The sequence below is a fragment of the Tiliqua scincoides genome, chromosome 1, assembly GCF_035046505.1.
Source record: "Tiliqua scincoides isolate rTilSci1 chromosome 1, rTilSci1.hap2, whole genome shotgun sequence".
In the NCBI taxonomy this organism is placed as follows: Eukaryota; Metazoa; Chordata; class Lepidosauria; order Squamata; family Scincidae; genus Tiliqua; species Tiliqua scincoides.
In genome coordinates, this window is record NC_089821.1 from 130,495,296 (window position 1) to 130,510,727 (window position 15,432).

The following is a 15,432-nucleotide window of genomic DNA, read 5'->3' on the forward strand; positions in this document are numbered from 1 at the left end:
AAAGCAGCTGAGGGCCATCTCAGAAGTGACACATCAGCAGAAACAAGGTTGCTGAAAGGGTGGCCTGCAAGATAATTGGGCTCTCACGGCACTGCCCTTTCAGCAGTACCACTTTTGCCGATGTATCACGTTTGAAGCTCAGCCACTAAGTGCAGCTGATGGAGGTGCTGGTAGAGCACAATTATCACAGGGGCCAGATAAAGAGCTTCTGTGGGTCGTGTTCAGCCTGTGTCCCTTATGTTTGGTACCCCTGATAGAGAACAACAATGGTGTTAGTAACAAACTTAAGCTTACCAAGGGTTTGCAGGCTTCCCAAATAAGAAATATATGAATTTGTAGCTCAGAAAGTAATTGCCACTCAGAAAGTGATGCTTAAATGGGCATTTTATACACAATGAAAATATCAAGTTCCTTGCACAAAGGTAATTCGTGTGATCATTGAGCAATTGTTCTGTAGGCACTAAGATTACATTTTTGAACCCATAATATGATGTTCCACCATCCATACAATGAATTGGATTAAAATATAGTCACCTTAAATTAAGTATGTGAAGAAACCAATATAGTGGCTCTTGATACACAATTGCAGCCAGGTATTTTTGTATGTGATCCCTTGCAGTTGAAGGCAGTGTGTTACTGATGAAACTATGGGAACAGTTTTTACAAAGCAAACCACTCTACCCATATGGCTGCATCATTCACATGCAAGCCTCAACCGAGTCACTGAAAGTGGTGTAATCAGCTAGACAATTTGGGCAATGGCAGAGGATTCACCTGACTAGATCAATTCCTCCAGTATCAGTCAGCTGCCACAGATTCCCCTCCCATTCTGCTTCCTATTGCTGATTAAGGTTTCCTTGTTCCAGGACTAGGGCAACTTGGTGTTGACAATGGGAATCACAAAACTGAAAAGCAACTGTGATTATGCATAAAGGACTTGATTGAGCCCACTGAGAGCTCAACTGCATCATCATCAATTTATTCATTTCCTCCAAAACTACTGAATATGTTGAACATTGCAGGTATATTCATTGCTTCTAAGAAAATTAAAGAATAGATTATGAATTATAAATTCCATGGATTATGGATTAAGGTTTAGGATTGTGTAGCAATGATGGCGAGGATATATAGAATCCTTTATGCATTTCAGGGGGAGAAAAGTTAGTTGTCAAAGCTAAGATCCACTGCAAAACAGATTTGCTTATAATTCCAGCCTGTTCCTTTTGGTTACTTGTGATATATCTGAAATGAAATTAGAGGCAAACATCTGGACAAGTCTCAGCAGTAGCAGAATCACCAAACATTCTGTCCCCTCACCAGTCCCTCCCCTTCTCCCTCTTTCCCTGCATGTAAATCTTCCAAAATGATTGGGGAGAAGTCATACAAAACAGAGGGTGAAGATCTTCCAGTGAATTTTCTTGGAGCAGCAGTAAGGATGACTAGCTTGTCATTATCCTATTCCTTATTTATCACAGCTTGCTCACTACTGGCACAGAAAAGATAGCCCTTTTAAAGACAGCTACAATTACAGGTATGCACCACATAATGATGTTCTGGCCAATGACGGACTGCATATATAGCAGCGGTCGCATTATAATGGAGGTTGGTAGCCTAGGAACAATAAGCTGTAACGGATTGTCCCACAAGATGGTGATGTGCACTAAGGTTCACACAATGTTAAACGATTGTTAAGCGATGCATACCTGTATGTTGTCAACATGAAACATCTCTAGTTTTGTAATGAATTATTACTAAGTAATCTATGCATATGATAGCTATAGAGTTCTTGCTTTGCCTGGTATCCGAGTAGTCCTAATACAGACTACAAGATTTATGATCAAAATTAGTCATAACATCATCCCATAGAAAAGTTAAATGTCTAACATATGAAATGCATGCAATGCTAGTATACAATTTTTTTTATTTCACCTCACTGATGGAAAAATAAGCCCACTTAATTCAGCATCAATTCAAAAGAGAATGAGCATTTAGGCATTACATGAGCAATCTCTTCCTCCCATTACATAAAACTGTATACTTCTAAAGATTGACAGGGTGGGGTGTTCACAGTTACAGACCCAGATTATTTGCTGACAATGGAAGTTTGCTCAGTTCATTCAGTCAGACTCCAGAGCCATAAGAAGGATGTCTTGATGATGAGTTTTATTAAGAATTAGAACTTTTCAACAACAAAATCCCATACTTTTTTAGTTCAGATAAAGGCATCAGAAGACAATTCCCTGTTCCAACTAGTCTCAATCTTTGAAAAAAGGCAGAAAGGAGATATCAGCGAACAGTCACTATGCTAGAATAGGGACAGTTGCTTTCCTTCTGCTAAATATAAAGTCACCAAGAGTGCATTTTTACCCAGTTAGCAGAGATATATAGCACCAGCTACATCAGTGGTTCCCAACCTTTAGAAGCCCACAGAAGCCCACAGACTGAGGCAGACATTGGAATTGTTATGGACAACATGCAAACCCCCTCCATCCCCAACAGAGAAAATTACAATTCAATTTGGTAGCCCATGGGGGAGCACTTCTCCACAAACTACAAGAAAGGGTGGAGAATGGACCCTCCTGCAGCTGGCACATCAGCAAGTGCTGGACCACCAGAGAGGGAGGAGAATGGACTACCTACAGTTACAGCTGACATTTCAGTGGTCCATGGGGGAGTGCTCACTTAGAGACACTGGAAGTGATCAAAGGTGATCATTTATTTTTTTTCCTGAGACCTCATGGACCACTTCTCAGGGTCTCAAGGACCACAGGTTGGGAACCACTGATCTTCATCAATACATTACCTGCTCCTTTCATAATCACTGCTTTCCCTAAAATCAGGCATATTTTCAATGCAAACACTAGAGTGGAATGGTAACAAGAATGGAGAAACTGCAGCTTTTTTTGGTGTACAAACAGAGAAGGAAAGAAGGGGTGCTATCTCTCTTAGCGCACTTATGCTTTATGTCATCCTGGGTATTCAAACCCATTGATTGTGTCTATTTTGTGTTCTCTAAGATTGTCGCTTGACTTTACTACTCATGGTGTGGGAAACCTTTAGTAAGGAAGTATCCAATTATATAGGATTAAAGTTACTAATTTTAGTGGTTTGAGAGTCCAATCCTAAACTCACTCCACCAGTGGTGACTGTTGCAAATGTGCCATAAAGCATGTTTGTGGCCCTCAGCACCGGTCCAGTGCTGGGCTAGTGCCAGGGCTAGCACTAGCACCAGTGTTCTGCTGGGTGGCGAAGAAGTGAGTGGAGGCATGGGGGGAGGTGGGAAGGAGGCATTCCTGGGCAGGGGGAGGCGGGACTGGTGGAGCTGAGCTCTGCTGCATCCAGAGACTCTGTGTTGTGCCACAGGCCCAACATAAAGGCTCAATTCTACAACAGCCCAAGGGTTGCTGAAGAATTGAGTAGTCCCATTGTGGGGCTACTTGCCTTATCTGGGGAAAGGAAACGAAAGTCCTCTTCTCCCAAGATACCAGCAGCACTGCTTGGTTAGTGCTAGGATGCCACAGCAGCCATTTTCGGCTTGGCAGCAGCCTCATTATCTGGGTAGCATAGGATTGTGCTGCCTGTCACTAATTCCCGTGGTACGATTGACATAGAACAAAAGCTCTGCTTTTGCAAATAACTGCTACATCTATGAAAGCAACAGGAGAGACAGAAGTAGCTACATACAGTTTTATACACATCTTTATAAAAAATAAGCAGATATAATAAGAAGAAGTCGAAGAAGAAGCAGATGTAGAATTGGTGCACAGGGTCATTTTACAGCATAAAAAGTTTATTTCTATTATATACAAATCGATGTATGACATACATTATTGTTTATGTGCTTTACTGTCTACATATAAAGAATACATTTGCTAAAGTGCTACACACTTAAGAGTTTGTATCTTCCTCGATTTTAATAGTTGAAATAAAACTTAAGATGTTCTTTATGCAATAAAAATTATCCTAAGTTGGTGCACATTTAAAAATAAGACATGGGCTGATAAAAAAAACCTGTAATTTTAGCTAATATTAAAAAGCAGTTTATATGATTTTTTAAAGTGTGCTAGTTTTGCATAAAATAGTAGTTATTAACTTTTATTTTGTGGTTTTAAATAACTAATAAGGCACTCCTAGAAACATTCAAATTTGCCTACATTCCAGCAAAGAGGAAAGGGGGGAAGAAATCTAGATGCAAGAAAAACATTTGTTTACAATTACAGTATTGCTCGGGTGGGGGTGGAGAACGAAAACATATGATAGAAACTCTTGAGTAAAAAAATGCTATGATTTTCAAGAAACTTTAGATGACAGAAAGGTTAAATATAATGTACAGTGAAATTTTCCTAAAAATAAAAACATTTATATAAGACACAGTAAAGGCTTTATCTGGTGTTAAGTGGCTCAAGAGTGTACATACCTTTTAGCATACTGACAGTTCTTCGCCCCAAACTTCTATTCATTATGTTATACAAAATTCTATAGTGAGCCAACTGTATTTTGGTGATCAAAGTGACATTCATTTGGAATGTATCAATAATAAAACTGTATGAAGTACAATTTTATCAAACAAATGAATATGAAAACTACAGTGCTTTACCACAATATAAATCCATTATAATGTGTCTGACAATTGGTCAGTTCTGAAAAACATTCATATTTCAGCTAAGGCTGAACTCCAGACACTATACTTTTTGGTGAAATACAAAAAGCACTTCACATTAGCAATTTATATATTAACAGCTTTGAATCGGTAATGATAAATAGTACTTAAAACTAAGAATTTAAAAAACTCATACATATCATTATTGCTTTTGATAAGAAATTGCATAAATATTTACAGAGTAGAAGTTGTTCACTGTAAAATTCTTTTCTTCAAAAGAATCAGGTTAGAAAATTTTTTCTTTGGTCTTTTTCATACATTTTTGTCCTGTAACATACATAGAAGCCACATGCAGCCACGATCTATGACATTACACAATCTTCCCGAGATTTCCCTTTACCTTTTCTACCCACCTGGACTTCCTCAGAATTCTCATCCACAGAACTCCCTAAACTTTTTAACTGCTCTGACGAACACTCTGCAACTTCTTTTACACTCTGATCTAAGAGCTTTGCATTTGTGTCCTCCGACAATTCATTTGTTGGCTTTAGGGACTCAAAAAAAGAAGGATCCGTTTCTAAACATTTATCTTCTTTAGATTCCTTTATTTTCTCCTGCTGAATCTTTTCATCACCTTCAACGAATGGGCCATCATTAACCACTTTATCTGCAGATTTTTGATATGTTATCCTCTGATTTACTTCTGTAACATTTTCTTGATCCCTACTTTCCTTTTCAGAGTCGTCTCCGATTACATTCTGCCCAGCACTTACGGCAATACCAGCTTCCTCTTGTTTTTTATTATTTTTCTTTTCCTCCTTATCCTGGCTATCACTCCCTTCAGTAGACTTCAGCTCTCCAGAAGAAGACTCATCAAAATCAAACGCTTCATGATATTCTTCTGAAACCTCTTCCTCTTCACTGTCAGGCTTCTCCTCCTGATCACTAAATGTAGCCTTCTGTGTCGTGAGACAAGCAGCCTCCTGAATATCTAGCATTACTTCAAGTACCTCTTTCTCTGCCTTACTGCTGTTCTTTACCTCTTCAACCCCTCTGTGCACTTCATTTTCCACCTGGCTAGTTTTAGGTAGTTCCTGGATAGTTTCATCTTGTTTATCTACATTCTCTTCTTCTATAGGCCAGTCTTTAGCTTGTGTTGGATCTTCTTCTTCTTCATGACTGTCAACAGTAGCTTCTTCATGTGTTCTTTGAGTGCTTGCAAGAGTGTCATTATCTGTGAATTCAGATTTTATTTCACTCAATTTCTCAGAGTCATCTTCAAGGTCTTTTTCTTTAAGAGTCAAGCATTCATTGAGACTTACAACATCTACAATGGTTTCTTCTGCTGTCACCTCTTTCATAGTATCTTTCTCATTGTTTTTCTCAGATTCTGAATGTGCATCCAATGCTCCAAACACAGCTTCTTTCTGATCACTCTTTTTCGCAAGAGTCCTCTTGGGATTATTTTCACTTTCTTCTATCTCTTGCTCATTTTGTTCCTCCTCAACAAATGAATCAGGTTTTGAAGATAGGAACTGTATTTCTTCCACTTCAACTTGATTTTGATCCTCTACAAACTCATCTTGTATGCGTTCACTACTACATGTTTCTTCCTGCTGTATTGCTGAAGCTACTACTTTGGTTTCCTGCTCTTGGACTACATTTTCTGTCTCATTCTCTTTAATTTCATCAGCCTCATTTTTATTCCACTGTGCTTTATCAGTTACTTGAATATCCCCTTCATCTTCAACAAGTTGTCTCTTCAAATCATTTGCAGCAATCTTTTCTTCTGTATTTTCTCTTTCATTACATGGTTGTTCAGCATTAGAATCAATACTTGGTACTTTGGTAAGAGTATCTTCTGCCAATGTTAACTGACTAGAAATTGCTACATGGTTGTTATTTACAAATTCCAAAGCTTCTTGAAATACTTCTTCATTACTGCCTTCTGCCTCATTAGTTAATATATCTTTTTGTTTTTCTTTATTTTGCTGTTGGGAAGTGTTTTCTAAACCTGTATTTATTTCCTGATTAGTCTCAGTACCTGGAACTGCTACTTTATTTGGATTACCAACTTCATTTATAATATTTCCATGATCAACCTGTTCACCATCAGACTCCTCCACTTCTTTTGTATCACCCAGTACTCCCCCTTCACTCCTTAATTCAACTACACCACTATTTTCAAGGGAACAAATAACTCTGGAAACATGCTTGGAATGGCCTTCAGTTGGTTCCTCAAGTTCACTGCTTAATATCAGTGTTGATGCAACTTTGCCTTCAGTGATTTTTTCTGCCTCCGCATTTCCATCAGCATGCAATGTCTTTATTTCCAAACATTCCTGTACAATTTCCTGCTCCTTAGTCTCCTCTGAGTGTTCCTCATGCTCAGTATTCTGCAAGAGTTCTCTTTTCCCCACATTCTCCAAAATCTCATTTTTCATCTCCACTCCATTGGCTCTGCCTAAAAGATCATTAGAAAAGTTGAAGGGACCACACTATAGGGAGACTACTTAACTGAGTTAACACTTACCTTCCCACTTAAACCCAGAAGAGAGAATGAATCAAAAGAGCTGGTTAAGAAAGATCAGCGTTTGCCAATTATGTGAAGGCAAAGTAGCAACTGAATTAGTAAGTTGTCTGATCAGTGAAATGCATTTCCAGCCCCCATCAGCTGCACTGTCTTTACTGAAACTGTGAATGAAGAGTCCCAGTGTAAAACCTTCTTTTAATAATATAAGGAACTGGCACTGCTAACTGGCATTCTTAATACATTTATATGGACACGGCCCATCAAATTTAATGGCACTTACTTCCAAATTATTGAATTTAGGCCTTGCTTATACAAGTTTAAGACTATGGTATATGGAGCATTTCTTTTGCTGCTCAAACAGCAGCAACGGAACCATACATTGCCTACAATTTTTTCAGTCTCCTATTGTGTTCAAGTTTATATAACTGCATTGGTGCTTATTTAATATCTCAATTTTCTTTGTAAGAGTAAATAGAAGAGTATCTATCCTGAATATTTTACTTTTTCCTACTTGTTTGATAGCTATGAATTTTTTCTTGACCAGAAATTATGGTTTATTGCCCTTTTGGAGAAAAGGGGCCCCAAGATTTTCAGTATAAATGTGATCATTTTTAACCTACCAACATAGTCCTAAATATGAACTTCTATTCTAACACATATAAGCAAGTGTAAACAAAAATAGTTATTCTAGATTACTATTCTAATTATATTAGGAACAAGTGCTTTTGATCTAGTTCAACGGGTGCCAGACCCCAGCCCATAGGCCGCAGCCATCACCCATGCAAATGCCTCCCCTGTGTGAATGGAGCTTACCATTACATTTGGTAGCCTGCTATTTTCCTCTCCTAAAGCTTGTGCTGGCCTGCTGTTTCTGTATTCTATCGCCCGAGCATGCTCAGCACCTGGATTTCCAGGCAGAAGCAGCACACTTTAAGGGAGATCGGAGAGGATGATAGCAGGCTCCCTACTGGAACAGTAAACTCCATTTGTGCCAGGGAAGGGATTTCCGGCATGCAGCTGTCACCAGTTTTGGTGGGGACTAAAACAACTTTAGAGTTGCTTAGAATATTTATGATTAATGTTCCATATTTGTCTTTATAAAAGAAGTTGCATAATTTGTGTATATGCTCTATTGTGGAGCTAAGATGTGCATCAAGACCTTTGACAGGGAGGAAACAAAAAATTTTTAAACATTATCTTTTGAAGGCGAAGAAAAAATATGCTTGAAGTGATCATTGACATTAAGCAGAAAATAAAATGCACAGAGGTGATTGAACAAGCAGCATGCTAGAGATTTGTTAGTTGTTTATAGAAATTTCCATGCAAAGGTGGTGATCCAAAGTTATGTTAGAATGCAAACACTTACCTATTATATCATCCCCAACTTCCTTAGGGGCATGACTTGGAACAACCTTGGAAGAAAATCCATCATCATGAGCACTAGAGGTTTCTCCATTGGTAGCTACTTCTGAGTTGAGAACTATTCCATGTTGCTGTGAGTAAAACAATACAACTTTATAACAGTATAATACCATGGCCATGAAGTTTGCTTACTTGCAGCAGATGGAAGACCCAAATCACAGACAGCACAAAGCATGTGTGTATGTAGCCTGAGAATATTAATATCTGGTCTAGATAAAAAAATATTTTGATGAGATCCTGTATTATGTTTAGATGAACAGAAATCAGCTGGACATAGATGTCTCAATTAGTAGGAAATTATAATTAACTCTTATTATAGCTTTGCATTTCTTCTAAGGAGTTCGAAGCAGCATTTTATTCTCACAACAATCCCATGAGGGAGCTTAGCTGGGTGATCATGAATTGAAGGAAGCCATTTGAACTTCATAGCTGAACAAAGATTTGAACATGGATTTCTCCAAGTCTATTTTCTTTTTTCTTATTTCAAGAGTTCTGTTTGTTTTAACATAAATTGAGTGGGAGATGTTCCAAAGGATTCTGCTTCTGTCCTAAGGGAAAGCAGTTCACAACAGGATTCTGATTTACAGAAGTGGGAGGGCATAGGACCTTTGTGAAATAACAGAAACAACTCAAGTAAATACTTCTTTCCAATATTAACCCTTATGGGATACCAACACATAGCTCTACACATTTGACAGTACAGCACAATAAAAGCACAAAACTAAAACACATGTAATTTGTCCGTTTTGCCCATATTTAAGTTATTCAATACTATTGCAAACCTCTAACAATTTTCTGTGAAAAAAAATGGTTCTAACTGGTTTTCTTTTGATGTTTCTGCATACCTTCAATTGCTCCTTCAGCACAATCACCTCCTCTCTAAGATCATCTCGCTCACTTCTTATGGAATCAAAGAACTCTTTCTGCCTCTCTAATGCCTGAGTTTTCAAGGGACAAGCAGAAGATAAAGAGACAACAAGAAAGGAAAAAGGAGGGAATAAAAATGAAGGTAAAGAAAATTAGCAGTAAGAATAAGCAAGTTTTAGATATGCAATGAATGGAGTTTGCATGCAAGAGAAGAAAGGATTTTATTTTAGTTTGTGGGTGTTATAAGACTGTCTTTAAAGATCTCAAATAACTGTCATTTGTATGAATGTACCATGTTCTCAATAGCCTGAGCAGTTCTTAGAATTTCATGACTGCAGCAGCATGTAAAGCACATAATGCAAACAAGATGGTTTTGTTAAAAAATACATACCTCCCATATTTCCCCCATCATTACCAAACCCACCCCAAAACAAACATTCACAGCTTTGTACTACATGGACAAAGCATGTAAATGAGAAACATACATTTTTATTCAACGAGTAACATTTCAACTATAGTATTTGTTTGTTGAATTTTGTTTTATAACCCCAAATTTCATCTTGCCCAATATATTTTCAGAAGCTACTACTAAAGACGCTACTAGACATGGACTATGCAGACCATTTTTCACACAAAGGAGCGTACGTGCGTTTCTCTGCACTATGCAGAGTTTAATTTTCAGTTTTTCCAGTGAATAAGAGTTATGTACTGTTTAATCTTTAGATTAAAACAATATGTCATGGTGAGAGTGCAGTTTAATTTTGAGTATAACAGTGGTTCAGTCAGATTCAGCTTACCAGCTTACCAGTGGTTCAGCTTACCAGACGTAAGCTGGTATCCAAATAACCACTAGAGGAGTTTTTGCCCTTGCACTGTGGTTTTTAAAATCTCTCTAAACAGTCTTTAAAATCTCCCTAAACAGCCCCGCTGGATCAGGCCATAGGCCCATCTAGTCCAGCTTGTATTTCACAGTGGCCCACCAAATGCCTCAGGAAGTACATCAGATAACAAGAGACTGCATTTGGGTGCCCTCCCTTGCATCTGGCATTCTGACATAGCCCATTTCTAAAATCAGAAGGTTGCACATACACATCATGGCTTGTAACCTGTAATGGATTTTTCCTCCAGAAATTAGTCCAATCCTCTTTTAAGCAGACCACAGCTGCGATACAAGGACATCTGCAAGAGGGATCTGAAGGCCTTAGGAGTGGACCTCAACAAGTGGGAAAACCTGGCCTCTGAGCGGCCTGCTTGGAGGCAGGCTGTGCAGCATGACCTTTCCCAGTTTGAAGAGACACTTGGCCAACAGTCTGAGGCAAAGAAGGAAGGCCCATAGCCAGGGAGACAGATCAGGGACAGACTGCACTTGCTCCCAGTATGGAAGGGATTGTCACTCCCAAATTGGCCTTTTCAGCCACACTAGACGCTGTTCCAGAACCACCATTCAGAGCGCGATACCATAGTCTTTCGAGACTGAAGGTTGCCTACTACCTCTTTTAAAGGCATCTAGGCCAGATGCCATCACCACATCCTGTGGCAAAGAGTTCCACAGACCAACCGCATGCTGAGTAAAGGAATATTTTCTTTTGTCTGTCCTAAAGAAGGCCCTCCTGCTTTGGGGGTCCCCCATTATAAATTTCTCCAATATACACTTTCTACTATTTAAGTAAGTCTTCAACCTTGTGGAGTACAAGACATAAACTTTCCCTGCACAAGTCCTCCACATCTGCCAAGCTGTTACCATGACTGCATGCTCTTCTTTCTCCTCCCTATAACCTCCAAATTCTTAAAGGGGCAGGAAAAGAAATCACTTTGATGAAATAGCAAAATTAAGCCTCAAAGTATTCCTGTTTTGTTTACAGTACTGTAATCAGATTAGAGGACTGCTTTTATTTGGAATAGAGCTCAAACTAGTTTATTTGGAACAGTGAAGTAAGGGAGACATCTAGAGCATATGCAGAGTGCCTTTCAGCAAACCATGATTTAGAATTATTCAATTATTCAATTAGAATTATTCCAAATGTGGAATCCCCTCCCGGGTGAATTCTGATCAGTTCCATCCTTGAACACTTTCCAATGGGGCTTGAAAACGTTTTTTTTCCAAACAGCTTTTGGTGATGGGTAGGATTGGGGGGGATGGGATGGGACACGGGACATTTAACCATTGAGAATATTAGGGATTTGCTGAACTATTTATAGGTCTTTTTACTCTGACCTTTTAACTGCTATTTGCCTGATGGTTTTATATTCTTATCTGCTGTTTTCAACCACTGTGATTTTAAATATTGCTTTTAAGTATGTTTTATTATGTATGTTTTTAACCTTGTTGTAAAGTGCCATGAGTGCTAGGCTTTAGCCTGGGGAAAGGTGGTATAGAAACCTTCTAAATAAAATAACTAAATAAATCCAGGTCCCTTTTCTGGTCCCTAACCCCAATTTATAAAGGGGACATCCCCTAAGACAACTGAAATGCATAGAGAGTGGACTGGTAAACTTTCTGGACAGTTTTCAGTGTAGCACTGAAGGAACTGTAGTCAGAATGGGAAATACAGAAATCAGAAAGCAAAATACATTAGTTGGATTCTAACCCATCACTGACATTATTGCACTCAAACTATTCTCTTTTATAAAATTGATTTCTGAACAAAATTTCTCATATCCTACCCCTATCTTTTTTTCTTTCCACTCTATTGTCTCCTGAAGATCAGTAATTTCCCTGACATAGCCCTCTTGTTTCTGTTGCAGTTGTCGAATTTCCTGAGGTGCAGGAGCAAACAAGAAGACAGAGAGTAGACAAAAGAGTTACAGAAGAAAAATTCAAAGTTGCAACAGTTACAAAGAATAATGAAATCAAAGTTGTGAGCCAAGGCCAGGAAGCCTACCTATTTAAAACAAAATCCTGAAATCCCCAAATGTTTCAACTCAGATAAAATACAACTCAGTTGCCTTAATTCCCAAATCAATCTGTTGCCCAAATCCACTCCCCAATTCTACCACATCCCTCCATCTCCACTCCCAGTGTGCACCTAGTATGTGTGCACATCACTTTTTTGTCCTGATTCAGTTTGGGGCTGCCTTTTGAAAAGTGGTTAAGCATGGAGAATCCTGCAAGGGGAACCTCTTTGCCCCCAGCATTCTCTTCACTGGCATGTTACAAGCAGCAATAGTGGAGCTGGAAGAGAAGGAGGTAAGCCTTCCCCATCCTCCTGTCACCTGCTCACAGAGAGCAAGAATAGAATAGGTCAGCCGGGTGGAACAGCTGGCAGGCTGTGGAAATGACAGGTAGACACACAGGACATCCCCTGCCAGCTTGCCAACTTCTCCAGCCCACTGACTGAAGCAAGGGATTCAGGAGTCACCCTACCTTCATGCAGGGAACACGATGGCTAACTTGCAGCAGAGGTATTATAAGTAGCACAGCCAGCAAGGGTTTGTAGCACTCAAGATTAGAACAGAAAGGCCCATGGAGAAAGAGTCATGCCTATGTTTCTGCTCAGGTTGGTCTACTTATGAGTATGTGCCCTTGGCCAGTGCCCCATCAGATGTCTCCCTCTGATAGCAAGAATTTTTTTACTGTGATAATCTGTGTAATACACCCATAGCTGGTGTTATGTTTGGATTGAATCTAATGAGAATTTAAAGAACAATTTGTGACAATGTTCTTGCTTCTATTGCTTTAATAAGCCAAGGGGCCACCATTGTAATTAATCTATGAAAAAATACTTCCTGTGGAAACATGAGAAGCAGATTATCTGTGTTTGAATACCATTACAGACACCTCACAGCTGTCATGCATCTCCAGAAGCTGAGAAATATACTGACATAACAGATGAAACCTACTTTCTTTAGTAAAAATTAACTTACTGTAAGCAGTTCTTCTCTGTGCTTCAGAGCTTCTTTAACTTCTGTGAACTGAAACTGCAATATAGCATGAGCGTGCTTTTCCCTCTCAAAATCCTAGAAAATAAGAACTTTACAGTCAGTTTGTGAATGACATTGTAAAAACTAAATTAATTTTGCAAAAAATGTAAAATGGATTGTCCATGGGAAAAACAAAACCTATTCCATTAAAAATACCATTCCCTCTCAGCCCTCCTAATTTCCTCTTTTGGTTAAGTTTACTGCTGTTCATTTTGCCATTATTAGATCAAAAGATTAATTTACAGACTGATTCAGCTTGTATGCAATGAATATGGTGATCATGGAAGCAAGTTTCAGACTCAGATGCTATTCCCCACATGCAGAGAGCCTGTTTAATGCATAAACAGTTGCATGAGCAGGCCCTACCTGCATGACTTGACAATATGAAAAAGTAGATAGCTAGTAGTGCACAGCCTACTCACATAGGCATTAATACACTTAGGCCTTGATTCACTCACATTTTGAGATGGAATGCAAGTTCACTACCATATCCTGACAAATATTTAACCTACACACAAAGGTCACATGCAAACTGGCTATAAATACATAACAACAAGAACAACAACAACTAGGTATTTATATACTGCCTTTCTGGTCATCGGATTACTCCTCTGACTTTATTCAAGGCAGTTTACATAGGCGGGCATTTCTAAATTCCTCAAGGGGATTTTTACAATCATAGAGGTTCTCTCTTTCAAGAACCAACAACATTTCAGAATGGATCTTCCTGGTTTGGTCTCACTTCTGGCTTCCAGTTCTCCCACGCAGGCTGACAAGCAGCGCCATCTCTCTCACATGGAGGGCAGCCAAGATGCTTCTTGCTCACACTAATAGCAGGTGAAATCACTCAGCTCTGCTTGTCAGCTGCTTCAAGGTCTTCAAGAAGGAGCAAATGGACAAATGAGCATATAGGCATTTAACTGTTAAGTGTCAGGAGAGAGTCAGGAGAGCTAAAGCTCAGAATGAGCTTAGGTTAGTAAGGGAGGTGAAGAAAAACAAAACCATCCATTTGCCTTTGCTTCACCCTTGCTCCGGCATGTTGAGTCATGCCTTCTCACATCATGGAGGACATAGAGCTAAGGACATGACGCAATAAGGCCCAGAGCAGAGGCTCTAGCAACTGGTTGTTAATGTAAAAAATAAGCGAAAGCTTGGCAACCCAGAATTTAGGCAATGAAGTGATATCAACATGTCTCTGCCAACACTTCCAAGTTGCCAAGATCAGTGCTGAAAGTGGGTCACAGAGTGAAAACGATTGAGAACCTCTGCCTTAGAGGATAGGAGCAGGATTCAGGATGATTCTGACAGGATGGAAAACTGGGCAAATGCAAGCAAAATGAAGTCCAACATTCTGCATTCAAGTGGGAAATATCAGAGGCACATATACAAGATTGGAGATACCTGACTGAGCAGGAGTACAAAGGAAAAAAAACTAGGCATTTTAGTGGATAAGCTAAACATGAGTTGGCAGTGTGATGCAGCAGGTTAGGCAGTGAATGACATTCTAGGTAACATCACCAGTAGTACTGAGATTGAGAGAAATAATAATACCGCTGTTTCCTGCTTTAGTCAGATTGAACTTGGAATACTGAATTCAGTTCTGGGTGCCCAGGAGCAGATCCAGAGGAGGATTCCAAATAGGATTGGAATCTCTTGAGGACAGGTTGAAGGAACATGTTTGAGTTTTGAGAGGAGATGATTAAGAGAGGACATAATAACTATCTGAAGGGCTGCATGTAGAAGACAGAGTGGATTTGTTTTTGTCACTCTGTAAGGTAGGACAAAGACAAATGGGTTTAAGTGATATGGAAGATTTTCTTTAAACATTAGGAACAACTTCTTAATGGTACAAAGTGTTTGGCAGCAGTGGAACAGTCTGCCTCGAAAAGTGGCAGAGTGACTCTCCATCACAAATGTTCTTTAAGCAGATGCTAAATAGCTATCTATAAGGGATGTTGTAGCTGCAGACAGCCTGCATTGGCAGGGAGTTGGACTTTATGAAGGTCCCTTTCAACTCTATGATTTCTAGGCCAAGAAGTGCAGATTATGATGTGGGCTGAAGTGCCAGTGTGGCACTTTTTTGCTGAAC

The 15,432-nt window shown here is 39.2% G+C and overlaps 1 protein-coding gene across 16 annotated transcripts in view; it reads right to left on the bottom strand.

Annotated features, from left to right (window-relative positions):
• Positions 1 to 15,432, bottom strand: part of LRRFIP1 (LRR binding FLII interacting protein 1) — a 122,688-nt gene that overhangs the window by 10,302 nt on the left and 96,954 nt on the right. For 8 of the 16 annotated variants that reach the window (XM_066627451.1, XM_066627371.1, XM_066627115.1 and 5 more), the window contains 5 exons: positions 13,287 to 13,379; positions 12,087 to 12,179; positions 9,401 to 9,493; positions 8,500 to 8,626; positions 1,905 to 7,064 (listed from right to left, as the gene is read on the bottom strand). In XM_066627451.1, coding sequence (XP_066483548.1) covers positions 4,963 to 7,064; positions 8,500 to 8,626; positions 9,401 to 9,493; positions 12,087 to 12,179; positions 13,287 to 13,379 — 2,508 coding nt within the window. In that variant the 3' untranslated portion in view covers positions 1,905 to 4,962. Of the gene's footprint in view, positions 1 to 1,904; positions 7,065 to 8,499; positions 8,627 to 9,400; positions 9,494 to 12,086; positions 12,180 to 13,286; positions 13,380 to 15,432 lie in introns of those variants that run through there. The other 8 variants (XM_066627703.1, XM_066627617.1, XM_066627534.1 and 5 more) reach the window with 3 other exon arrangements.